General features: G+C 40.7%; 1 protein-coding gene and 1 long non-coding RNA gene across 8 annotated transcripts in view; one reads left to right on the top strand and one right to left on the bottom strand.

The window, feature by feature from the left end:
- The window catches only part of FARP1 (FERM, ARH/RhoGEF and pleckstrin domain protein 1), a 213,855-nt gene that overhangs the window by 119,672 nt on the left and 66,366 nt on the right, over nt 1-27,817 (bottom strand). Inside the window, exon 1 of one of the 7 annotated variants that reach the window (XM_037377827.1) lies at nt 9,583-9,638. The exons of the other annotated variants lie outside the window; for them this stretch is intronic. Within the exon in view, the coding sequence (XP_037233724.1) occupies nt 9,583-9,588 (6 nt within the window). The 5' untranslated portion in view covers nt 9,589-9,638. Of the gene's footprint in view, nt 1-9,582; nt 9,639-27,817 lie in introns of those variants that run through there. 7 annotated transcript variants of the gene reach the window in all.
- Nucleotides 9,904-16,120, top strand: LOC119143501. The gene is made up of 2 exons (XR_005102733.1): nt 9,904-10,084; nt 15,956-16,120. It is a non-coding gene; the product is annotated as an uncharacterized LOC119143501 (long non-coding RNA).

The following is a 27,817-nucleotide window of genomic DNA, read 5'->3' as shown; positions in this document are numbered from 1 at the left end:
GAACTCCTACTTATACATTTCAAAACTTTTCTGTGGGAAAGGCTTTTCTGAGATTGCTTCCGCACCTTCCCAATAGGTGACTTAACTAATACTTACAGGAAGTGTGCTGTTGAGTAAAATTCACATACAGATGAGCCCCAACACTACTGAGCCTCATCTGGAACAGTTTAATGGTACTGCTTCTCATAGCAAAGACATCAAAGGAGAGATTTCACCTTCTGCAGGTGCAAAATTCATACCCTTCATGAAAGCAGATATTTTGAAAACCTACTCTTACAAACTGCAAACCTCTTGCAAGTTTATGCAGCTTACACAGAGGCAAGAGACATGAAATTATGTGCATTAACAGAATAAAAAACAGTTTCACAGCAGTCACTACTTATAGGTCCTAACTGATATAATTCACATTAAAAGTAAGAACATTAATATTACAGAGGTTTGGTTCTCCCCTGTATATTAACAGCATGCATCGTGGGTTTGCTGCAACATTATTTTAAAACGTTTAAGGCCCCATTGCCAAACTGTTTCTCTGCCTAGCAGTACAGCCCAAGAAGAAAGCCTGAACAATCTTTGCTTACTATTTGTGGAAATAAAAAGATTTTCCTGTAAGCCATTTATAATATTGATTTGTGCCTGTGGACATATGCCTATAACTTTATACCATAACACACTGTAACTCTGTGCATCTACTTGTGGAGCTGGTTGGCTCTACAAACTGTTCTCCTGACAAGACAAGCGTCCAGTTTAAACGGTGGTGGCACAGCTCCTGGAGAATGCTAGAATGGATGCTCTCTTTATATGGAGAAGTTAATGGGAAGAGGTATTGAAAAACTATATTGGAACAGCTCCACTCTCCCTGCAGACACACTTATCTGAAATAAAAGTAATTTTATTCTGAAAATGATTATTTCCCTCACAGAGCTCAGCAGTAAATCTGGCCCTGAAAGAAATGACTCTTTTCAGCTCATAACACAAAGAACAACAGAATATGAACTTCATGCAAATAACCTGCTCAAAGAAAAAAAGTTTTTTGCCTTGGTAGACATGCAAAAAGAAAAAAAAAGAAAAAAGGGTCTGTTTTTTATTGAAATGTTATCCCGGACTGTAATTTGTCTTTTTACAACTAATGAGCAACTCAATTCTTTCAAGATTGATTTTGATATGGTGGACATCTGAACAAGAGCTGTAAGTAGCCCCTTTCTACTCCTTGCTGGAACACAAGTGTGTGGGGGACAGGGGGACAAGCCCCCGTTTGCTTCTCCTAGGACAAGTAGTTGGCGAACAGTTAAGGTTTAGAACCGAGCAAGAACTAGAAAAAAATCTAAGTAGATGCAGTTTACTGGCAACAAATTCCTAAAACGCGGGGGGTGAGGGCTGGAAAGAGTAAATTGTGGCGCTCTAAGCACAGTTCATTCCTTGGGAGTCTGGTGGGGTTGCTCAGCAACACACCACAATTACTGTGGGTCAAGTCCTTGGGACATAATCTAGCCTATTGACTTGAATTCAACTACCTCTGGCATAAGGTACTGTCAATGGTGAGCAAGAAGAAAACAGAAGCAATGCAGACTAGAGAGCTCTCAGAAGATGCTGGGAGGAAATTTCACAGAGTTTCCAAAAGTTTTATCCAAATTGTTCTGATCTGCTCAATTAAAAAATCGGTTCCACAGTCATTCTTTGAAAGAAGTGATTCAGAAACAAATTTTAATTTCAATTTAATAGGAAATCAAGAACCGAAGTCCACTGGTGCAGTGAGACTTTTTTGAGTTCAAATCATTTTCCAGTACTCAGACTCCTGCTACTGATACTCTCTCAAAAAACCAATGCTTAATCTTGGTGAAGAATTCTTAATAAAAATACTTGCCAGTCTATCAAGCATAGTTGTTCGTGACAAGCTTGAACAGAAAGTCACCCTTCCCTCTTATGGATAACTCGACCCTTCCAAAACCCATTCACCTAATGTATTATTGGCCAACTTCACTGTAAATCACAATGTGAATATACTACACATGACCCTCCAACCTTCCAGGAGAACAGAACTGCTTTAAGATGTACATGTATGTATGCTTTTTTTTTTAGGGAAGAACAGCTATAAATAGGAGAAGAGACCTTGGGATGATGTGAAGTTCCACTGCGTATTTTGCTTTTGTATATAAAATGCTTGCAGCTTTCTGACCCAGGCTGCAGCCTGCATGAAACAAGCAGCAGCGGTCAACAATCCCTCTGCGTGAACGTTCCTGGCAAAGTCCTGAAAATAATTAGCTTTACTGTAAGAGAGGGAGATCATACAGACTGGAGGAAAAAAAAGATTTCTTCAGTAAACATTTTGTCTCTCACAGGAACTGCAGTATGACTCCCGAGCCCAGGCTTATAAGGAGTATTGGTCTACCCACTGAAATCCAAGTATTGTTGTAGACTGGGGTGGGGAGCGTTCCCTCTTGGAGAAATATTTAAAGTCAATTTTAAACCTATTACTTTTACTACAAATTCACTTCCAAATACTTAGGCAAATTTTGCTAAAATACCTTTCTTTGGGATAAAATTTGGGTTTGACTTACTCTATCTAAACCATTAATAAGGACAATGATGACAGGGAAAACAAACCAACCACCTTACTGCATTAAACAAAGGATGTAGTTGTAAGTTTAAGGGTTTTGATGGATACAGGTTTAAAACTGACGGCCTGAAAACTTGAATAATCCTAGACCCTGGTATTTTGCATAGGCATATGCAATTAAGATGCTCAACACAGTCCCCTGGACCTAGTAGTCCATGGGCACTGCACCCCAGCCTGCTTATTGACAACCGCTCACTGCCATATGGCTGCTCCCTACCAAACCTCAGTTAATTACTAAATGACATTCAGTTTCTTTAACACAGATGTTTTTAGAAAAAAACAGCAGAAGCTGTAGTCAAAATTTTGAGCATAAACTCATAGCAGGATGCAGAGACACACAACTGTAAATGCACACACATACAATTGTAAACACACACCTATTTCAGCCTTGGCCTGGAAGGAAGAGCTACAACTACAAACATGTAAAATGCAAGCTCTGAAGCACAAATCAAGTGAAGAAAGCACCACTTTGTGTTATTACTAATACAGGCATCTAAATATCCAAATTAGTTTCTCTGAGGGACTAGCTTGCGGTTACAAGTACATTCCTTCCAAAATGTATCCATGGTCTTTCTGTGAAGGCTAATGATAATTTTATCTCTTCTGAGCCTTGCAGTAATAAATGTTGACAGCCCCAGATGCCAGGTCCTTGGTGAGAGCATCTGTTTGTTTATTCAGGATTAAGTTAAACTACTTAGCCACCATCACAGTAAATCCACCTCTCCCACAGACCTTCTTAAAAGTACTGAAGAAAATAATGAAAACCCCCATACTGTTATGAGAACAATCGTGTTCAGAGGGCTGAGAAATGTGTAACAACTTATTCTTGGTGTGGAGGGGTGAGGAACAGACTGAACCAAACATCAAATTGAGCAACACAGTATCCCCCCAAAAAAGAAAAAGGCAGTGTGAGCTGCACTTTGTCTTGATTTCATCACATCACACCTTGATACTGTGGCAGACTTTCAACGAGGGACTGTAAAGCTTGATCCTGCATTCTCTGCCCAACAAGGAATGGGTTTAGATACCTAAATATCAATCAGTTATATGAAAAAAGGACTGGATGCCTTTTTTTTTTTGTCCCCTGAGGCAATTCACAGTAGACCTTTACCATCTTACAGTATTTGAAAAGTTAAGACTTTTAGATTTAATTTCCTCTTTGTAAAGGGCATGAAGGAATGTTGTGCTCTTACTGAAAGGAACGCAATTTGAGACTCCAAATTTCCAGACCTGTAACACAGATGCCATGGCTTCACAGTGGCAAAATATTCTCACGTATCATATAAAGATCTAAAGCTGTCAGTGCATCAACATGCAGTAAGACCATGGGACACATATTAAGCAAACAGCACATATTTGAAAAAGGGGATTTTCAAGGCATGCTACACTGCAAATCTGTTTAATTTGGTTTTTTTTAAAAAATCTGAAGATGGCAGAGTTAGCTTCTATTTTGCCATTTAAGGCTGCTTCAAGATTAGCCTTTAATTACTAAATCATGGTCAAAAGCATGAGACAGCTCCGGCACACCAGTTCTTTCTACAACATAAGCAGAAACAGTCTCTGGCTACACCTCAGGGAATCAGGGGGGTAGGGCAACAGTATCTACATGCTACTGAGTTGGAGTGATTTTAATTGTACAAACAGGATTTTGGAGGCTTTTACTATTATGAGTAGGCAATGGATGCTTTATAGATACAGTAGCATGGACTGCAGGATTAAGAGAATTTGAGTTGGATGAGACTGCAGCCTAGGATATGGCTGAGGTACCCAGGGACCCCTGACTGCATGGGTACCTCTCTGGATTACTGTCCTTGCTCTTCCTTGCCTCGTTCCACCAGTGTTTCTCCACCCTGAGTTGGAACTGATGTGGGAGGGTTGGCTGGCTGGTTCACAACAGCTTGCTGTAATGCCAAACATCCAGCTAGAGGTGGGCGGCAAGACCGCCGGAGGCTGCATCTCTGTGGCTGGGAACTCATCCTCAGCTCTCCGCATCAAAGGAGAGAAGCCGCTACACTGATGCCATTCAGCAAACAGCTTCTAAAAAACTCCCAGGCTGTGCAGAGACTGAGCCGAGGCAGAAGCTACATCAGCCCAGTGTGATCAGTCCCCAGAGGAAGAGCTCTGCAGTGGGAAAAGCCGTAGGAAGCGGGCTGAGGACAGGCTGCCCGGAGACACTCGGAGGTCAGGGCGACCAACGAGCAGCTTCCTCTCCACAAGATGCTGTGTTGTGCTTCCACCACAAGTTCATGGAGCAAAGAATGATCGCAGGCAGGAAAAACATATGATATTTAGTAACATAAATTGACAAGTTCTCAACAGCAACAAAACTATTTTTCCACTTTGTTTCTTTATATAAACAGTATTTGATTTTTAACCTGCAAAAGACTGACAGTGCACAAAGCATAAAATAGATAGCAATCTCCGTAAACCAGGATGACTGTTATCAGATTGGCAACATAAGAGGCCATTGTTTGAGCTAAAATTACCTCTTGGGTCTCTCCATATGCTCCACCAAAGGACACTGTGTCCCACTGCAAACATACACTGCCTACACAGACATCCACTACAGAGGCCAGGAGACAAAGGTCTGGGAGAAGTGGAGACTGGACCACTCACCAGGTTTATGGAGCCAGGTTCACTTTCAAGAAGCCAGATTTGCACTCCAAACATGCAGCAAACATTCAGGAGAGAGATCTGACTTTTGGATTTGACTATGCTCATGGAGCACAGGTTGTTGACACCCTCTGATGTTCAAAAAAGACAGTGGTTTGTTTATCAACACCAAGTACAGCCCTGAAAGCTTGAAGTACCTGCAAGCCTTTATTCCAAAAGGTAAATGAACACCAGTGAGGAAGCCACCCACTACCGCTCTGATTTCCACAGTGCTACTCATGTTTCTACTCAATTAGAAACCTGAAGGATGGGGAAGCTGGTTAGCACTTCCTACACGCAGAGACAAATCACTTCTAAAGTCACCTTTTTCTGCAACACCATTCATTACTTCTGTAGGCCCCAAAAAAACTGTTTCTTGGGTAATTGTCTTACACACAAATGTTTTTGAATGGTACACACCTTCCTTGACACTCGTCAGAACAACTTGACACACAGCCACCAATGGCAGTCTGAAGTACCAAAGCTAAGTTGCAATACACAAGGTCTACAATTTCAGGAGAAAATCAAACACCTAAACAACTTTCTTATGGTGAGTTTGCTTTTGAAGGAAGAACACCAGAAATTATTTAGGATACTCTGTTTTAAAATTACACTTTAAAAAGCATATAATATCTTTGAAAGAAATCTAACCTGACCTGAAAATGATTTTCAAAAAACTTATGACCCCTGAAGTATAACCTGAAAAAGAATTGCTGCTTAACCCATACACTGATAGCTGGGCCCTGAAAACAACAGAAAATACACCAAGGAAAATAATTTCTAATACAGTTTGCAATGCAGTACTGGCAAACCAGCCATGTGCAGGCTGAGAGCCAGCAGTGGGCTGTGGACAGGGCAGGGCTAGGATCGCTGACAGAGGGGGAAAGCAAAGATGGGATGGCAATAACAGGATGAGCTGAAAAAACCTGGAAACCCCAGCTTGCTGCTAAAGGGATGCTGCTCCTGCAGGCACATGAAGATGGGGGTGAAGGACTGCTGCCTGTGGGAATGGCAGCTACGGCTCACAGACCCTAATAATAATAATCATTAATAACAGAAGAATTCCAGGCATAGATAAAATTTACTACATAAATCTTATGTGCAACAAAGCATGTGTTCCTTATGGAGGGATCGTATGCATGCATTATGCCCTACAGGGAGGCATAAGGCAGACAGCAATATACATTCTTTTCTCCTGGGAGTTCAGTGGGTTAGCACATTATTTGTGATCAAAATGGTCATTATCACCATTCACATAGACAGAACAATGGGGAAGACAGGAAGGTTTGCAATGAGGTGATCACTCATGGCACCTCTTGTTCATTACTTGTTTAGGGTTATGTCACACCACAATAATTAAACATACAGCATTGTGGCACATTAAGTTTTTTGTTACACAGAATCCATGGAGTTTTGGCAATAGAAACCTGAACAAGGAATATGAATAAGTAGTTTATTGAAGATACAAGTGTCTTGTCATGTAGGAAGTAACTTAATGAGCACCATCAGAGTTTTTTCTAAAACAACAGTTTTGATTAGCAGCAGACAGCAGCGCTCATAGAAGACAATGATTTCTTTTAACTGGCTTTATTTGAGATCCACACAGAATTAAGTTTCCCACACATGAAATGCAAGTGTTTTACTCACCAAGGTTTAATTCTGCTATCAATGATCCCTGTTACTTACTGCACCACATCTTCAGTAATTAAGTCTCTCAAACTTTGGAAAGCCAGTGAATGAATTTTCATTTGAAAGGTGTGGGGGAGGCGAGTAGTGAAGGAGAAAGACAACTTTTTCCGGAAGGTTAGGAGGGGGGGGGATTAAACAGAAACGCCTCAGAAGAAAGTCAGACATTGACTCAGAGTAATCGGAGGGAGCCAGAGCAGGGCTCTTGGCACTGAAAGCACTGTGTGACAATCGAAAACAACCTCAATCCCTCCTACCCCCACCATGCACTAAAGAAGGAAAATGGTAACAGCTCCTTGAGAAAGGCCTGGAAGAAGCGAGTGGTGAGGCTGCAAAGGGCACACCAAGAGCAGCCAGCTCCACTGCCCCCGTCCCCTGTGGAATCTGTGGACAAGCCTTGGCAGGGGCAGTAGCAGAACGGCAGGGTGTATCTCTTGCAAAACACTTCTTGGTCTACTCGCTGCAATAAACAGTAGCTGTCTGGTTTGAAGATGATCCACGATCTTGCAGCCTCAGGAAGCAGCACTGCCTGGCAGCCCCCTGGTGGGCTGGGGCACCGGGAGAAGTGGGAGCTCCCCCTGGGGCGGCAGGGCAAGGCCCATCCTGCCACCTGGGCCGGGAGAAAGGCAGCCAGCGGGCACCTGAGCAGTCCCAGCTGAGGCCTGGTCAGGACATGTGCCTGGCTCAGGGGATGGCCAGGGCCATTCTGTGGGGAGGGGGAGACCAGCACTGCTGGGCCATTGCTGGGGCAGGGGCTGACATGGGGTCCTGGGCCATGGGTGGCCAGGCCCTTGGGGCCCCAGCATACAGACGGAAAGCAAGCACCCCTGGCCTGACAGGCTAGCCAGGGCTACCAGATGGAGAGGGCACAGGTGAGGAGGGATGAGCTCCAAGCTATCTCCCAGCACCAACAGGGACAAGGCCTGAGATGCCACCTGGGCTCTCACAGGCCAGACACAGCTGCCTCTGCAGCCCACAGCAAACCAAGCCCAACATTCTCTGGTTCGCACTGAAAGAAAATGGCAACAATTTGGTGGTTTTTAATTTAAAGTCACTTATATTTGTGTCAGAGCTAAGGGACAACCTGTTCCCCAGGCCCTGATCCAGTAAGGCTGGTCCCCAACACCAGAGGCCTCTGCATCTTTCGGAGCTACACACGCGGCCGCATTTCTGCACAACACATTAGCACATGCAGCACGCCAGCCTTTAAGAACACCTGTGATATCAATACTATACTACATAATTATTTAAACATGTAGTAAAATAGGTCTTGCATATGTAAGGAAACACTGTATATTAAATACGCCCCCCTCCTGTCAAAGTTGACAATGTTTTATGACTAATTTAAGATAATGCATTTAAAAGACGCAGTTTGCTGCACAAACTGAACGTACCCATGGACAGCTCAGTTTTTAACCGTTCAACATCTTTCTCAGCTAACAGCAAGTCAAAGGACAAACTTTCTCGACTGTTAATGATGAGAAAAACTAACCACCACTGTCCTGCCTCAAGACATCCACTCTTCCAGCTGGCCACGAACCAAGCGGAAATTCCAGATTGGGAGGCAATTATTTATATATCTGCCTCCTTCCAACCTCCCCCCCACCCCCCACCCCCAGCCTTAAATTTGCTTCTGACTAAGTAAGAATGAATCCTGCCTGGAACACTTTAAACACTGCTATACCTCTACACTAAGGTCAATATCAATTTTTGCTTCAGACAGACTTGTGAGATTTTTTTGTCTGTATTATTTACTAGCAAATTTAATTTTATTGTGCTTGAGAGAAAACAATTCTCCAGTTTTGGGGTGTGGGTTTTTTTTAAACACACCACTGCACTTAAACTAGAAGTCACATTCCTATCTAGTACAACCTGCCGTTGCAAGTTTAATTAAAATTCTTCCATCTTTAAAAAGGTATTTTTTTGCTAACCATTGGGAAAAAAAAATAAAAATAAAACAAATTCACAAGTACAAGAAAAATGCCATTTACTTTAGGCTCTGGCTCGCTTCTCCAAAGAAAAGGATCTCACTAACAAGCATTCGCTATCACATTTTTCCCCTCAAGTCTTCTTGTGGAGAAACAACAAGAGAAAAACTCGTGGAGAAAAACTCACATAATCTACTGACTAGATCTTACACTTTTGAACTGAAATAAATGCTCCTTCTTGTGTAATGGACTACAAGAGACTTGGGGGGCGGGGGGGGAATATCTCCTCTTAATTCATTTCCCTTGTTGATGCAGAACAATTCTTCATTTCATGCAGAAAATGTTTCTCCAAGTGATCCAACTTCAGATCAGAACAAAGTATCATCTCTTCATACAGCTCTTAAGAAAGGCTTCAGTATGTGCAGTAACATTTGAAACAAATGTTACTTATCCAACAGTGGGTATGTTCCAACATAGGTTTTAAAAATATCTAATTCGGGTTTTAATTTGAAAATACCTCTTTTTGCCTGATGCTTTTGCAAAAGAGGACTGAAATGCAATTAAGTGATCTATACGTAACATCAGGACGCCGTAAGTCACTGCTGTAAAATGTAACTATCGCAGTTGAATCCCTGAAGAGCTATAACATACAATGTGCAGACAACAAGAGAGGCCTCTTATAAAGCATGCAGTATATCTTACTTGCATTGAGCAGAGCTCCCAGAGGAATCCTCAGAGACAAAGCCACAGCTCAGGCAGGCAGCCATTAAGTGAATCTAAATAATCAAGAGCTGTGATCTGAACAGGAGATAACAGGTGAGCAGTGCCAGACTACTCTAAATCAGCATTTTTCAAGGGACGGGCAACAGAGGATGGAAGTTGCCCTCTGTGCTCAGCCCAGCAAAGCCCTGTGAATGCTTACAGAGCAAACAGACCTGGATGAATGATTTCCTGAGGCTGTATGATCAAGTTGGACAAGACGTGGCCCGTCAACAAGAGAGCCTGCCCAAAGGACAAGGGTCAGACCTGGCAGCAGCTGTAGGGACTTGGCAGACGTGAGGCAGGAGCTAACAGAGACACAAACTTGAAAATACCACCCTGGATCTGAAAAGGAAGCTCTTAAAAATGTCAGAGACAGAGAATGCTTTGCAGCTACCCGGTGACACCAGTCATCTCAACTAACGAATTACTTCTATGAAGAAAGGTGGGTGGTTTCTCAGTTGGGAGTTGTTTGTTTTGTTTTTCTTGTTATCTGAGGCAAATGCACGTGTAGAGTCATATATTTTGGACAATCCACAGACTATGACAATTTCCCCATGTTTCTATATGCTTTCACCACAGGGCAGGGCCCACAGATACTTTCACTTCTTTTACAGATCAGAGCTTTGCTCTAATACATGCAGAATGTCACTGCAAATTTCATCCTCCTCCCTGAGACCATCCAACCTACTAGGCATAATCTGTGCCACAATTACTGTGTCTGCAGCTGGTAAATATATTCAACCAACTCTACTTGCTAGAAAAATTATCATGATAACCCAAACAGCTTTGTCTTGGAGCACCATTGCCATTCTTTTTCCTTCAGTGGGCAACAACTCAGTTGTGCTCCTGTTAGCCTCAACAGTGCTTCAGTACTCAGCTGTCAGTTTTTGTAGGCTAACACTACATGCAAAGGTCTTTCTAGTTTTTCAAGATGGGACCTACTGTCTTAGAATAAGTCAAAACCTGAAGCTAGATAAAGAAGTATAAAGAATTTAAGGGAAATGGAACAAACTGGCAATATATATATATCATTTGAAGATTCACTTTCAGTGAACTCAAGTCAAGAAAGACTTAAATATAGACAGAATAAGGGCCCTGCAGAAAGACTACATTATGCATATGCGTTTTGAATGGAATGGAAGAAGAAAAGCTAATAAATGGGTAGGAATATGCAAAATGGTGAGAATGGGACTAAAGAAAGCCTGCAAGTTCTGCGGAAAAAAATGATGGTAAACAGGTAACAGAACCTGCTTATTGTATTTTTTTTTGTCTGATCTCTGAAAATGAAATGTTCTGTAAGACAAGGCAGCAGACACAGCAAGGAAGCAGATATATAAAGGCAGCAGGTGCAGCAAGGAGTTACTAGCAACTTGCTCTTTCTCATCTATACTGCTAGCATTTGGTTCTCCTAAAAACACACAAACCACGAAAACACTCACACTAACACACACATTTAGGACAAAAGATGACTTTTTCCTTGTCAAGAAGGAGTTGTAACATCCTTAGATCTGGCCTTTAAACATTCCCTGACTGAGAGCAATTTGCTCAGTTTTGTCACCCTGTCCTCTGGTAAAATAAGTCACATGCAAACAAGAACATAATGCTGAGTAATCAAAGCTTTTAGGGTTGTGCACAGTCCTTTCCTTTCCATGATAACCTATACCTTTTGCTTTTATCTCTATATTCTGTTTATTTCTTTATCGCTTCCTGATATGCTATAGGCTACTTCTTCCTCTTTTCGTGACTAGGTATAACAAAAGCAGCTGCTGGAAGCCTATTACCTAATTATCTTGTTAGATCCTGCAAGAACTGTGGTGCTCATATAAGCAGATCACACAGATTTTGGCCTCTCAGGTATTTCTTATCTAGCACACAAAACATATTGTCACACATTCTCTAAATGTGCCAAGTGTTTAAGCGAGTTGTCAGAAAAGCTTTTTCTCTCACTGTCATCACTTGGGTTGGTTTCAGCCAGAAGTACCTCCCAGTTTAGCAGGAGCTGTAGGGTTAGAGTGCCTCACCAGATCAGGGCCAGGATGCAGCCCTGTGTCTCAGCAGCTCTTCCATGTGTTGGTGGCCACTGATGAAACCGGGATAAAATTACCGGTTTCCAGTGTTGGAACTGACAAGGCATACCCATTTCTACTGGTGGTCACATGTTCCTGTGCCTTTAGCTTAGGTTCTTGCTCTGAGCCTCAAGAGCCAGAATATAACTGGATCACCATCTTTGTATTACTGACTTTTTTGAAAAGCACATCTGAAATTGGTCACTGAATATCTATCAGAAGAATTATAAGGTACAGGAAAACTACACCCAGCACACGGTGGAGATGCCCCTGCATGCATGGACAGAAAACAGAGAAGAACTCCATGTAGAAGAGTTGTCATTCAGAAAAGACTTCTTATAGTCATCCCAGGGAGGTCTGCCCCTGAAATGCTGACAACTCAGGCAGCATGAATATACACTTGAATATAATATGAAAATAAGTTTAAAACCTCAGGGTCATTACCAGGTCAGCCTGCTCTCCCATTTGCTCTGCTAACTCCAGCTTGCTTTGCCATGCTGATATTCTTTGAATTACCGAACTAGATGAAGCTGACCAACAGTGTATGGTAGTTGAAAGAAATAAAGCGTATCATATTTAAACTCTAAAAGTGCTAGGTTCTGGATTTTTTTGAAAGCAAATCCAAAGATAGTTTGAAAAACTCTGAAGGCATTCTATCAACTTTTAAAACTCCAACCAGCAATTTATATTCTCTCCAGGAGGAAGAACTTGGAAACAGCAAGGTGGGTTTTTTTCAGAAAACAATACAATGTGCTATTATTTTCTCCCTTCCATGTACCTCACCTACTTTCCAATGCAAAAGAACAAGCTTCAAATTCTTAAAATGGATCTATTCAACTTTTACATTTATCTTGATTCTATTCTTAATTTTCAGAAATACTTGTGAAACATCCCAATACAAATTCTGAATTGAAGAGATCCTTGTTGCAGATGATAATAAAAACAACACTTTCAAACTATACTACTCATGAAATAGAGGCTATTCTTAACTACTGTACTATATATAAGCTAACCTATATTTCAATGCAGCCTTTGTGTCCAGTCTGCCTGCTTGTAATAGGCTAGAAAAGCAGCACACAGTTGAAAGCATGATCCAGTATGGCAAATCCTATCAACAGTCAATCCATTTCAATGCCCTGCCTCTGATGTGACCCTGCAGAGAAGAGCAAAGTCTTTAGTCATCTCCCAGCTTATGATCTACCAAGCTTGGGGTCCAAGAAAACACATGTTTCTTCTCAGCCTCCTTAACACAACTACTTTATACCCTGGTTTATTTTGATTAATTTTTGATTTTTATTACAATTACCTTAGCATGCATAGCTTTTAATATGGTAAAAAATTACCTAGCTCTTAAGAAATAAGCAGAAGTATTTGATTCCATATCTTCCTGTAGCAGCAAGTACTGTAATGGAAAAAATACAATTAATTTTGTCAGCTGAACTTTTGATTACCTTAAGGACTTTTTTAAAGCCTAGAATGGAGGGTAAAGATTTCGAAAATTGTATTAAATGTAAGTAGCAGGTTTGATAGCTTCAAAACTTCTTGGTTATACTGCACTGCTCTCCTAACTCCGCTCCAGTGTCACGGCTGCAGAAACCAGCATGAAAAAAATGCAAAGGTATACAATACATAAGAGGCATTTGATAAAAGAAATGCAAATCACTTCTAGATATATATTTTTTTCAGCTCTGAGGATAGCTGTGGCCTTCAAATACAAATTCTGGGTCAAATTACAGTTTAGGTAAATGCACTGACAGAAATTCAGTGCAATGGATTTGATGCATATCAAATATTGGAAATACACAAGGCTCCTTTGTGAAGCAAGTAACAATGGTATGCTTAGACAATTAATTAGTGAGGAAATGTCAAGCTAAGACCATGAAACTTACATACTTGTCATCCTTGTTTCTGCTCATTTTTGTGTTAATTGCTACCGTTTACAGCCTACATACATTGCTAACGCGACATTAAGCTTTGTAGCAAATGCACTGCTGCTATCGGTACATACTTCGCACTTGGTTCTCAGTGTGTCTTTAAATACCATTTTCTGCCCATGAGCCTACAAGTCAGTACACACATCTATTATTATACGGAACTACCAATGTATTTGCACGTAACTGCATTTATCCTCTTGTAGTAATATTTATCTGACAAAAATATGAAAAATGTTTAAGTTCTATATGTAATCAAGCAGCCCAGGAAATGTTCAGCATACTCAATTTCCTTTAAAAAATAAAGTTGGTACACTGGTAATCAGTCAATGAACTCTCAAACAGGCATTTAAAAATAAGTTTTGGTTAACTGAGTTTTCACAAGTAAATGATGGGAGAAATTATATTATTAATACAATGTGGATTTTTTGAATACCTGCTGGCAAGGAAAGTGTTTTGAAAATGGCACAAGGCAAAAGCAAAATCCCAGCCTCACCTCTTCAGGTTAAACTATCTTCTACATTGAAAAAGCCATTTTTGTGGAGCTGAAGTACATCTGACATAGGCATGCACGAACCCAGTTTTCATATGGGATGTTCTGATTTAACACTTTGTCAGATCTTCCTCTTTCCTTTCCTCCACAGTAATCTTCCTTTCCTATCTGATGTCCTCATTCCTTTTGCTAACATTCAGTATCATCAAGAACTACAGTGTGACTGTACTTGAAAATGACTGTCAGGAACAATTTTCATGGTTGAAGCATGGGTTTCTCTGGGCTTAAAGCCATGAATGGGATAGAACTGAAAGCCCAGCATGGTATATTTTTAAGATATTAGAAAGAAGGAACAAAACCAGTAAGAAATCAATTAACAAACATTTTCTGCTCTTCTCCTTCTCTGTTCCACATCTGAGCTCTTCATCCACACAGGCAATGAGTATCTCAGCCTCTTCCCTCACCAGGTGCTGCCTGCCCTTCATACCACGGGGTTCTGCCAGTCTACTGACTACAGCAGAATGGGGGACTGCAGCACGCAGATGCAGAAGTGCTGCTCTACCCAAAACACAGCACCATGACAACTGCCTGACCCTGTAACACCCCACACATAGCCTCACCCCAAACTATGCTGTTCAGTGCCTGCACCTCCCTTCCTTTCCACTGGAAAAACAGCCAGCCACTTCCAGGGTAGGCAGCTGCAGATGTTTTTCTGGGTCAGGGTGGTGCCTTCCAAAGCTCTTCCAGCTTAACCCCACACCTCTCTCCTCTCTGCTCTTGCTGCTTTCCTGGGCATGTCAGTAACAACCTCCAGGCCCATCAGAAGGACAATTAGATGTTCTACCTGAGAAGGCAACAAGGAAACAAGGAGGAAAAGGCCTTCTAAACACAGTTATCTTCCAAGAATAGTTCACTCAATGAGTCAGGCTATGCAATGGCAGAACAAACTCCCAGTACTGAGAGGACAAGGACAGGACAAACCCCCACCTCCCAAGGCTGTTGGAGCCCACTTTTCACTAATTCTCAAGTTTTAACCTTGCAGATAGTCTCACCAACTTCACATACATGGCAGAAATTGTCTTACTGGGAAATCCATTCAGGGAAATGATTTGGCTAAAACAACAGGCTGACACACACACACCAAAAAAAGGGGGGTGGGGGGTGGGGTTTTGGGGAAGAGGGGCATTATTGTTGGGCTGGATTATATCCTGATCACAACAGAATAGGTAGCGACTCTAGGAACTGGCATAGCAAAAATATAGCTCCTCACATACTTTCACTACCAAAAAGGAGAAGCTTTTCTCTAAGACAAGCTCACAAATGACAAATCTTTACTGTAGACAGATCTGTACAGCAGATTGATTTGTTAATATTTTAAAGAATCTGTGTTTCTACACGAGGAACACATAAAGGTCAATTAGGATAAATATCCCAAATGTGGTTGCAGAAATAAGCAGTAAAATAAAAGAACTATAAAAACTCCCAGCTCCTGAAACTATACATGCATTGAATTTTACTACTGCATTTCGGTGATACAACAGGGCAATGCAGAATCAACTGTAGGTCAAAAAACATGACCTCATTTTCTGCATTCCAGCTGACTACTGCATGATCTTTAAGTCTAAGTTTCTGTTACAAATTATCCAGCCCTCTTTGAGTTGAATGGATACACAAGCCGACTTAAGGCTTATAAGCAAGGGTTTTTGATTTGGATTCTGAAAATTGAAGGGGTAATCAGCTTTAAAGAAAAGAAACTGAAACCTAGTTTTGTCTTGCTGTTCTTGTTTGTTGTAACCAAAATCTGTGTTTTTCTGTTCTCCCAGAAATTACTTCTGTAAAGTAAAACAAAATTTGCCAAACCAGATTAAAACACGGAGTGTCTAACTGCCATGGAAACTTCTCTGCAAGCTTATCTGTAACTAGACAAGATAAATGCATACCTGCTTTATACAGGAGAAGGGGACAGAAAAATACAATGTAACACTCTAGTCCTGTGTTTTGCTTTTTGTTTACAAGTATTCATGTAACTAGAAGGCAGTGCAAAGCCCAAGGAAGCCTTTGGAGATTTAAGGCTGAACAGATTTTGCTGGTAACAGAGCTTATGAAACAGAGTATCACAGCTGACAGCCGTTTCAACAAAACTCACGTCCTGTATTTTACGATGAGCACAATTGCAGAGCCCATGTGATGATTCCTGGTGCTAATCCTCCCTTCATCGGAGCGCACAGAACTTAAAAAAATTGTTTTCCCATGTAGAGGAAGCGTTCTTCCTTTAATAACTATCACAGATACCGATTATCTAGACATTGAGCTTCTCAAGAACTGTTTAAACACCGAAGAAAAGAATGCAAACTCCTTCTAAAAAATTAAAATCTCTGCTTTATTTCAGTATTAGCTTTAGACACTGAAACCAGAGAACTGTCTTCTGGCAGTAAACTGTATTGGCACAACCTTTGCTAGGAAAAATTTCTTAAAAATCATCACTAGGTGTGGTGTCTTTGAGAGCTATGAGCTTAGCTCAGAGCTTGTTTCCACAATCACATTACCATTCATAACCAAAATCCTGGGTCTCATTTCATTCCTTTTTTCCAGTTTCCCACCGAGTAATAAATCCTAACTTCATTTATATAGGGGCTAAGGAGAAACAAAGCCCAACTTGTCTCTGAAGGACTTTGAGATCATTTCTTTTTTAGGTGCAAATTCTCCATATGAAAGCCCGTGTGCCCTGTCCAAGAGCCCTCTCCCAACTTGAAGAATAAGCTATATGTTTTTACAGGCTTTCAGGAATATGAATAGCGTCTATACAATAGCTTCCCTTGTTAAAGGCAAGCAGTTTTCAGAGCAATAAAACTGATGCTTTGCATTCTTGCTACACACTCACACATTCTCCTCACCACAGCAATATGGGGTCCCTGTCCATAATCTACACACATCTCCCCAACTGTAACAATCCACAGCCCATGTTTCCCAACCTAAATACTTTCAGTTTCCCCCCCAGCCACAGCAGCCTCAGATCTCGGTCATGTTTTCTCACTACCCCATGAGTGAGAAGCAGCACTGAGTCGTGGCTCAACTGGTTTCCCACCAAACTACACAACACAACTGCTGAGCTTATCTTACACCTTTTCCCTTAGATAGGGTAATTGTTTGTGTCTCCCCTGTACCAAACCAAAGCTATTGATGAAACTTGCCAGTGCTTAACAGCATTGAGAACCTCACTCTCTCCACCAAATTGGGATAGTTGATCATTGGCTTCAAAAAGCTCAGTGGAAGACAGGTGGATAGATACAGCCATCTCATAAACTTCAGTTCCTCAGGAAACCAGGCTAAAAATAGCTGATCTCAAAAACTCAGGGAACAAACTGAACTCAAATTAACATAGATACCAACTGGAATGTTAAAATATGTTGGCTCTTAAATATTGCTTAAAAAAAAAAAGGTGTCTCAAAGGGTCAAAATTAAAACAATATTTATATACAGCGAAAGAAGAGCATTAATTGACTTACAATGTCCACAACCAGAAATGGTTACAGTCTAGGGTGACATCAGTGCAGATGAGTGTAGGATGCAAGAAATGACATGTCTGAGCAGGGATGTTTAGCACGTCCCCTGCTCATTCCACAGATCATTAGCTCATCAGAGTGCATACAGAAAACATCCAGACTTCAACTCCTTTTAAACAAAAGTGGGTACTTTCTTGGGGTTTATCACTTGCTTTACAGATTTCCAAAAGGTTTTAGAATTTCTTTCAGTCCAAAATGTTAGAACCTATTAGCTTCAACAGTAACAAATTTTGGCCTAGATCCTTCAAAGAGTTATGAGTAAGGCTGAATTTATATTAAAACAAAACATCTTGCAGGCAAAGATAATTTCCGAGTTAGTATTTGTCAGACTTGGGGCTTGGTTTTCTTATTGTCAGTGGATGACTCCAAACAACCCTTGAAATTCACAGTGTGGGGAATACCAAACATATCCTACGCAAACTGATGTTCCTTCATGGTGATGTCTCATAGCAAAATTAGTATCTACTCCTTCCCAAACATCCTAATTTCATCTTCTCTACTAGCACAAAGTCAGATACCCTAGAATCCACACACCAAAATGTCCTTTCCTCCTATACTCTTATCTCAAGAATAAAATAAAGCAAGCCTTTGTGAAGTCTTTACAATCCTTTCCTCCAGGCACCTCAGGAATTCTGATGTTAATTCCCACCAAAATAATACAATAAGCACATTGGTCTAAGTCAAATAAAACACTAATAATACTAACTTTCTACCAAGATCAACAGGAAATTAGGACCTTAAATACTTCTATTTTAGTCATTTACATCCAGCCCATCAGGTATCAATAAGTATCCCGATCTAGACTGGCTGGAAGTTTCTCAGACCTGGAGCGTTCTGGATTAAAACAAGCAGCTCAGGCTTGGTTCTGACTCTAGAAATGTAGTGTTTCCCAACATTTTTCTTTGCAAAACTTCCATTCTACTCAAATATCTAGATAACCAAGAGTGAGAATTGCACACAAGTGAAAATCTAGTATTACTGCCTAAGACTTCATAGATTCAGAGAAAAATAACGTTAGGGTGGATTAAGAAGAATCCTATTTCACATTAAAAGCAGGCTCCCATGAGAAAAAATATGCCTTTTCTCATCTTTTTCAGATTCAGGTCCACTGAATGTCAACTTATTATCTAGAATTAATTTTCACAGGTTAGATGGTGAAAGCAGGATCAATCCAACTTCACAGAGGGAGGGGAAAAAGTGGCAAAGAAGAAATTTCTTAATTCTGCTATACTCCCCCACTGAAGTTAAGTCACAATGAAAATCGACAGAAGCTTGGTTTGCAGGGCCTTCAGCAAAGGAAGCACTGTAGGGCCTTTGTGCCTGTTGAAAAGGAACAGCAATAATAACTCAAGTGATTGTGTCCTGGAGAACTGTAACACTGAATTCTTCCAAAGAGAATAATTTACAGGAGAAAAAGAAGAAAAAGACACCATCCATGCAAAAGGAAAAAACTGACTTGGAACAGCATTTGGCACAGTTTAAACAATAGAAAACAACAAAGAAACTGTATGAAATTGAAGACGACACTGGAGAAAACCATTCATTTTTATCTAAATACATTCAACACGTGGGAAAATCTTTATTAAACTATAAGCCACAGAAACATGTGTTTTGATTTAGTTTGTACTGCAGCACACAAACATGAAAGACCATTGCCTGTATTTTCCCCCAGGGCTTCTTTAGGTGAAAGGAGTGTTGTTTATAACATTTGTGCTACAATCCGAAAATTAAAAAATAACTTAGGTTGGATGGAAACTCTGAAGATCATCTGGTTCAGCCTCCCTCCCACCCCATTAAAGCAAGGCCAACTTCAAAGTTAGATCCAGTTTCAGAGTTTGGTTGGGCTCCTTGGGGCCCTGTTCAATTAAAGCTTTAAGTATCTCCTCCAAGGATGAGATACCACAGCCTCCCTGGGTAACTTGTTCTAGTGTTTGACCACCTTCATGGGGAAGAAGCTTTTTCTCTGTCACAGTGAAGCATCGCTGGCTCATGTTCAACTTGTTGTCCACCAGGGCCTTTTCTGCAAAAGTGCTTTCCCTTCAGTCCATCCCCAGGCTCCCTTTGCCCATTTCTTCAGCTTGTCAAGGTCCATCTAAATGGCAGCACAAGCAACTGCTGTATTAATCACTAGTCCCAATTCTGAATTGGCTGCAGACTTGTAAAAGGCATGTCATGCCCCATCATCCAGGTCATTAAAACGGTACAATAGTATTGGTCTCAGTGTCAAATAGCGACTTGCCTCTAGCTGAACTTTGTGATGCTGATCTTTGAGCACTTTTGAGTACCAGCAGCTCAGATGGGTTTCAGTCTACCCTACCATCTACTTACCTAACTTCTACTCCACCAGTATCTATGAGAATGTTATGGGGGACAGCATCAAAAGCTTTGCTAAAGTTGAGACAAACAACATCCGCTACTTTCCCCTTATCCACCATGCCAGTCATCTTATTGCAGAAGGCTACCAGGTTGATCAAGACTAATTTCTCTTTTATAAATCCATGCTGACTACTCTGAATCACCTTCTTGTCCTACATCTGTTCAAAATGGTTTCCAGGATTATTTGCTCCATCATCTTCCTAGGAATCTAGATGAGGCTGATCAGCTTGCAGTACCCCAGATCTTCCTTCTAACTCTTCTCAAAGCTAGGAGAGACATTTGCTTTCTTCCAGTCCTCAGAGGCCTCCCCTGATCACCGCAACCTTTCAAGACTGGCTTTGCAAAGGTACTGGCCAGCTCCCTCAGCACCCATGCATGCACCCCATCAGGTCCCATGGACTTGTTATGTCCAGCTTGTTTAAATGTTCTCTAACTTGATTCTCCTCCAGTGAGGGTATATCTTCCTTGCCCCAGATTTTTTCACTGGTTTAGGGGGGCCTCATGGACTTCCCAAAGGCAAGTCTTAAACCAGTGAAGACTGAAGTGAAGAAATCACTAATTCATTCAGCCTTCCCCCTGTCCATTGTGATCAAGCCTCCGTTCCCGTTCAGTGGCAGACCCGTATTTTCCCCAGTTTTCCTTTTGTTGCTGATATACCTGGACAAGCACTTCTTGTTGCCCTTCATGTACCTTGACAGCTTCAATTCCATCTGGGCTTTGTCTTTCTTAACCCCATCCCTGCATACTTGGACCACATTTCTATACTCCTTCTGGGCCTGCTGAATCTGTCTCTGCTTCCAACTTTTGTGCGCTTCCTTTTTTATGTCTGAGTTTAGTCAGGAGTAACTTGTTCATCCATACAAGCTTCTTGCCACCTTTGCTTCATTTCCTGTATATTGGGATGGATTGTTTCCAATCAGGAGATCCTGATTTTTTCCAGAAAGAAAGCAACTGGATGTCCTCCTCCAAGCACAAGAATCACAGAAATATTGAATTGTTTAGGTTGGAAGGGACCTTAAAGAGCATCTAGTTCCAGTCCCCCTGCCATGGGCAAGGACACTTTCACTAGACCAGGGTGCTCAAAACCCCATCAAACCTAGTGCTGAACATTTCCAGGGATGGGGTATCCACAGCTTCCCTGGGCAATGGTCGATTCCCGTGTGTGGAAAATCAAACAAAGGCCCTACTAATTTGAAGACATTAAAAACACAATGTTTGCCTTCTACTGTACAACTGAATTTTTTGAAATATCTATTCAGATTTAGGACATTATCCAATGATTGTTTAAGGCAAAATCTACTTGGGCAGAAGGAACCATGAACTGCAGATTCTACTAATTTTGTTTGAGTAATGTGGGGTTTCTTGGTGGTGGTGTTTTAAATGCTGCACAGACCTTAAATATCTTCCTAGAATGCCACTTCTCATCCCGACCTCTGCTTGGGGTTAAGAGTAGCTGCCCTGAGAAAACTGAGATGCTAGCATAAAGCCTGCTCAGCCGAATCAAGAGCAAAGCTGAGAGCTTAGGTGACATAAGGATACATTAGCTAGTGCTTGTGATCAGCAGAGCCAACCCTTTATCCAAAATGCATGCCCTCCATTCACAAATATCAAGACTCTGTTCTAGAGTACTATGACATTAGGAGCTTAAAGAAAACCAAAAAAAGAAAAGAAAGAGAAAAATGAAATGGTTAACAGGCACAGCAAAGCTGTACACAGCAAAGCTTTTTTTCTAGCTTGCAACTCAGAACTGGTATGTCAGCACAACTGAAAAAATAACAGAATGAAATGTGTTAGTTTAAAATTCAGTGAAGCCTCTGTATTTACATTACATTTGCTGAGAACTAGGAAGATGAATCATTAAGATGATGAACAGCACTTCATAACTTAATTGAATTTCTGCGACTTCATGAACTATTTTGGATGAAGGAAATTCAGTGACAAATTCAGGGTCAGGCAAACACCCTTAATGAAAAGTACTGTGCACATTTTAAAACACCAGTACAGTAACAAGTGAATTAAAATGGTATCATTGTGTGAAAATATCATGAAACTCCCAATCATAGGTGGAACAAACTTCTCATTTATACCACCATATATTGTCACCCTGTGCAAGCACTCTTTTTTAAGTCAAAGTTTATATTCTTTGCTCCAGCTTACATAACCCAGCAAGGGACTGAATAAAAACCAAAACGAAACAAAACACCTGTCAGAATGCAACAGGACTGTGATCTACTTGCCTAACAGGTACTGGTGTAAACTGTTCCTGTGTAACCAGGATAGCCTTCCCATGCCAACCCCTTGCAAAGCAGAGACAATTCTGAACTTGGTAACAGTAACCTGAGCTACTTCTTACCCACCATGTAGAAGAGTCAGCCCAGTAACCACGCCTTTCATAAGCAAAAGGATGCCATCACTTATGGGACCCTTGACAAGGTGGGGAAGGCAACTGAGAAAGGCGGAGAATCTTGATGTGAATACTCTGTATGTGCTGCAAGTTCAGTTTTTCAATTTGTAACTGTCATACGTGCAATGCCAGGAAGGTCAGAGAAAGTTTAAAAGGTAGACGAAGAAAGATTTTTATGAACATAAGAGCTACCAACATGATTCTTAAGTCCTTCCAACTGGATGTTTAAACTCTTGGGTTTGGCAAATGTGAGAATATTTCTGCAAATGACTTTTTTTTTTTTCCCCCCCCAAACTTGGAAGTTGAAGAAGCAACAACAAACTCCGTATTTTTTTAATGACCGTGGTTTCCATTTTTCTTTTCCTGTTTCCTCCTGCATGTGATTTTAATATTTGAATGGTTTTAACAAATCTTCAGTCCCAATCCCACAAGCTGCTCTGTGAGTGGCTATGCAGAACCCCACTGGCATCTGCCTGGCCAGCTCGGCTGCAGAACATGATCTTTGCTTAAATGACACTCAGATGCATTTCCTTAGAGGGAAGTTCCTCAAGTGGTTAACACTCACTTAATGGATAAATGTTTTTTGATGACTTCTTTTTCTTATTTTAAGCTGTGCAAGCCAAGTGACCCTCTGGAAAAATATACTGCACAATACAGACACAAATCAGGGCTAATGTGGGAACTAAATCCTTCAAACAGTTTGACAAGGGAAAGTGATGAAAGACTATACTGCTGACGTGTCCACAGTAAGAGTTTATTACTTTAATCATACAGTCCTTACACACAAAATCTAAGCTTGATTCCTTGTGATTATTCTAAGTTAATCGTTAAGCTGGAAGTCCTAAACATGGCCTAAAATTCATAACAAAGTCAGAAGAAAAGTGAGGTGGCTTGTCAGATAAAATATTTTAATAATTAAGTGGGGGTTTTTGCTTGAACTTTCTTGGTTTGTTTTTTTTTGTTTGTTGTTTGAATAGGACCCCTTCTACTTTCCTAAGCCCACTGCATAGCTTGGATTAGCGTAGCTCAGTTCTAATAAAAGTTTTAGAAGCTGCTAGTTGGCTAACCACATTAGCTTGGAGTTCTGCTTCTGGTGAAACCAGGGGCATAGAAGCCTTTACATTGTCTTTCTGAGTAGTAATTGAATTCCTTCTGCTTCACGGACTATAAGATACTGAGTATTAGCTGGCATTTTCTATAGAGAGCTTTGACTCTGAGATGAATTTACTGTCTCTACTCCTGACAGCCATTCAAATCACACTACACATACCAACTACTGGGTTCAGAAGACAAATAATTCTGAATATCCATTGCAAAACATTTCTCTACTGTCACCAAAAAAATATAATGTTAAAGCACATTTTCACTAAGAAGTATTACTCTCTCCATGCAGCTTTGAGAGACAGTGTAGTGGAGGAACACTGGTAACTACGAATATACAGTAACAGTTGCAACACACCCACTTTCATTTAAGACCTTTTTTTTCCATTTTGTTTCCTTTATTTATGAGTAGGTAATCTATATTTTATAATATCTTTTGCTGAGGGCTGAGAAACTAAAGAGCCTTATACCATGGGAAAATAATCCATTACCAGGTACAACCTTCTGGTAGCTTGCTGTAGTCACATTTTGCCCAGACACTGGCTATATCAGCTGACTGAAGTGCCTGTATGAAACACATGGCAGAAAAAAAACAAAACAAAATAAACACAACCAAACCCACCTAATTAGAATATTAAGACAGGCTTGTATCAGGTAGAATAGATTACTTGTGGGTTTTTTTGAAATATTGAGTCCTTTCTGATGACAAGCTGTCAGTGCTCTAACTTAGTTTGTATTTTTAAAGCAAATCTTACGGGAAATGACATTCTGGCCTTCAGGCACTATACTGAGTTCAGTAATTAATAAGCTAAATTGATTTTTCTTCTTAAAGGACGCTTGATTTGATTGATTTGGAAGAAAAAAAGGTGACATCGCTGATAGCGTAGATCAATAGGGTGCAATTTTAACTTTGGGAGAAAAACTGTAACAGAGCGGTGTCCTGGAAAGAGCAGAACTTTTTTTATTGCTACGTTGAATGCTTTTTTACTTAAGACAGTACATCTGCTATACATTTTTCAGAAGCTAAAAGCTCTTCTAAATCACAGTAGTAGCAGCAAAAAAGACCAACTCCACCAACACCACAAGGATTCACAACTGCTCCATTCATGTGTGGTTTCCTAGATAGGTGCATTGACATGAAATGTTTATGTAATAGCCACTGGAAAAAAAAATCTGAAAAATCCTTTCTGTCTTGATATTTAGTTTCCTGATTAGAAACAAAATTAGACTTAGCTAATAAGAAGTAGGCCATTTAGCCTTTAATTGCTGTGCAAACAATTGATGTCTTTTACACAGAGCTGCCTAGGGTCATTCCTCAGTTTCATGAGCACACATTCTTTCCCAGCCTGTTTTCCCTTCCCAAAGTACACGGATTAGCTAGAAAACTGTAAGAATAGAGAAGCTTTCACAGACACCGATTTCACAGATAGCTATTAGAGAATATTGTATTTGATTTTTATACTTACAGAATTCTATCTACATTTGAAGTCTAACAATCTGCTGTGGGAGCCTTCCCCTGCCCACCCCCAATACGTATTTTGTAACTTGGGAGAAAAACAGAACTGACCGCTCTGAATAGAACATACACAGAGGTAAATTAGTTATTTTGTACTGCATTTCCAGGCAGTGATTTTGCATGCCCTGCATACACTCTCTCTCACATAAAATGGGAGACAGAGCCTAGTGGCATTCCTGCAGAGACCAGAAGAACCAAAGAGTACCTCAGGAATTACTGAGAAATTATTAATCTAAACTTGTATGTATACTCTCTGAGAAGACATGCATTAAATATGACAGCAGAAAGAGAAGATGGCTACAGAACCACTTAAGGCAGTGTATAACTTTACAGAACTTGCTGTTCAGCTTTTAGCCAGGAATGATTCTTCAGCTTTGCAAGAAGCAGTGGGAAGGAAGGAACAAAGTATGGAGCTCTTCACCTGTAACCATCCCACTGAATCAGCAGGGCAAGCCAGGAGCACACCTGCCATTCAATGCTGCTGATCTCCTGGGGAATGGGACTGAAGCTCATGGACAGACAACATGCTGCAATAGCCCCATTTCCATCCCCAAATCAGCTGACCTTTCTCCATCCTTTCCACCCTACATCAGCCTCAGCTTTGGTCTCACTGCACATACTGTAAGACAGCTCTCCCGATCATGGTCCTCTTTGTACACAAGGCAACGCCAGGAAAATACCAAGAACAACTCCTCAATGCTCAGTTGCACCTCACAATTTTCAGGGCTGATGTCCACAGCAGCTGCATTACACCCATGGCAGAGGCCTGAAGGATGCCAGCCAAGGCTTGTGCGTCTTGATTTCTTGTTTTCTGTGGAAGGAATGGCCATATCCTGGCAGCTACTTTCTGTACCTGCGCTCCTCACCAAGGGGAATGACACCTCAGCCAGGGCAGGGAGCTGCCCTTCATGGAGCGAAAACTCAGGGAAGCCCACCATAAGCACAAGCGCAAGTCACTGGGGTTTGGTTGCTCCCTGCAGTACAAATAAATTAGACCTCAAACAAATGATTTCTCTGTCAGATGTGTTTCTCCCCATTGCCACAACATATAGAGAGGTATTCACTACAGAAATAAAATTCTTAATAAAAAAGTTTCTTTCAAAGTACTTTCTCTGTTTAATGTTATTTGCTGTGGCATAAGAGTACCACCACCACTCCTGAACTGCTCCTGTGGAAATTATTTAATTCAAGGCAGACAGACACAGGAGCAGGCGAGTAAGTAAAAGAACCTGATCACATTCAAATACAGCAATTCACAGAAAGAAAACCAGAATACACTATAATGTTCTCTAAATCAAATATATGTCAGAAGTTTTCCGTGAGATTAGAGAGTGTCTGATGGGTGTTCTCAAAACAATCTTTCCCCACTTCATCAACATGTACCTTGTACACACAGCAGGAAAAAAAATCATCCACTGTTTACATATCAAAACAACCATATACCTTCCTTTCTTTTTACCACTTACAAAATAAAACTGCATCAGTTTTCCTCTTCTTTGTATATTGACTCAAGACAGAAGAGAATATTCCTATTGACACTGATCTGGGAAGCACATTTCAACAGAGATGCTGCCCCTCAGACACAAGGGATTACAAAATTATTCCTCACGCATATATTACTCACTAGATAAAAAGAATCTGTAAAATCAATACAGTGAAAAAGAAACCAACAGAACACTTTCTAAAACAGATATTTCTAATCCTTTAGCTACACATACTCTTATTATTAAAAATGCTGAACTATCTGCATGTATTCAAAGTCACTGCCTGCATAGTTCTTTGCAAACAAGCTATGCAATTATTTACTAACGCTTCAGAAACTTTTGATTCCCGGCATGTTGTAATCTTGAAAAAGGCAGGCTGTGTTTAGAGACTGCTACTAGAAGTAATACATCATAAACAGTGATTTTCCAGTACAAGCCTTTGAGAAGGAAACAAAACCAGTTTCAATGCAACCTCTGGAGAAAAAAAAAAGCCTAGTGTATCCATCATCCTAAATCCCTTTGTGTCCGAAGATCAGAAACTGCTCAGGGCTAGCAATCGTTTCACCCATGTCCTACCAAAGGTAAACTCCAGAACAGGATACTCCTGTCTTGTAGGCAGACAGAGGCAGAGATTTCAGGAGTTGCTACTACCCACTCCATGCAGTTGCTATTCAGTTTACAGCAAGAATGACCAAGTATTACGGCTAAGACTAACATCACAGGGACATGCCTAACTGGGGCTTAATATAATCTTAAAGAATTTGCCAGTGGAGTTTTTACTTGCCTTTATAATCTTCCAAGTTTGTCACTTTCTCCAGTTTTTGCTATGAAATTCTCTCAAACTGAGAGAACCAAATCAAGGGATTGAGATAAAAATCCCTTCCATTTTTCACTTTGCTTTAACTTTCAATCTTAGTGAAACAGAGCAGAGGAGATAATTACAGACAGAAGTTGCATTGTAAGCAAGCCTCCACTTAAACAGAGCAACCCAGTTTGAAGAAAATTCATTGGGTAGCGGTTAACATCTAACAGAAACAAACGGAAAGCTTTTTACTTTCTTTGCTCCACATAACGTGCAGTTCAGGACTAAGCCCACTTCTTTCTTGAGCCAACAATTTTGAATATTCCTTGGAGAAGACAGACAGAAAAAGCACAACCCTGCTCAGTATCAATTTGCAGCTTAGTAACAGGCTTTGCAAGTTATCTGTAAAGTCTCTAGTCTCCTTCAAAAGAGGTTGTCT

The sequence above is a fragment of the Falco rusticolus genome, chromosome 2 (genome assembly GCF_015220075.1).
Source record: "Falco rusticolus isolate bFalRus1 chromosome 2, bFalRus1.pri, whole genome shotgun sequence".
Taxonomy (NCBI): Eukaryota; Metazoa; Chordata; class Aves; order Falconiformes; family Falconidae; genus Falco; species Falco rusticolus.
This window is presented reverse-complemented; position numbering and strand designations above follow the sequence as displayed.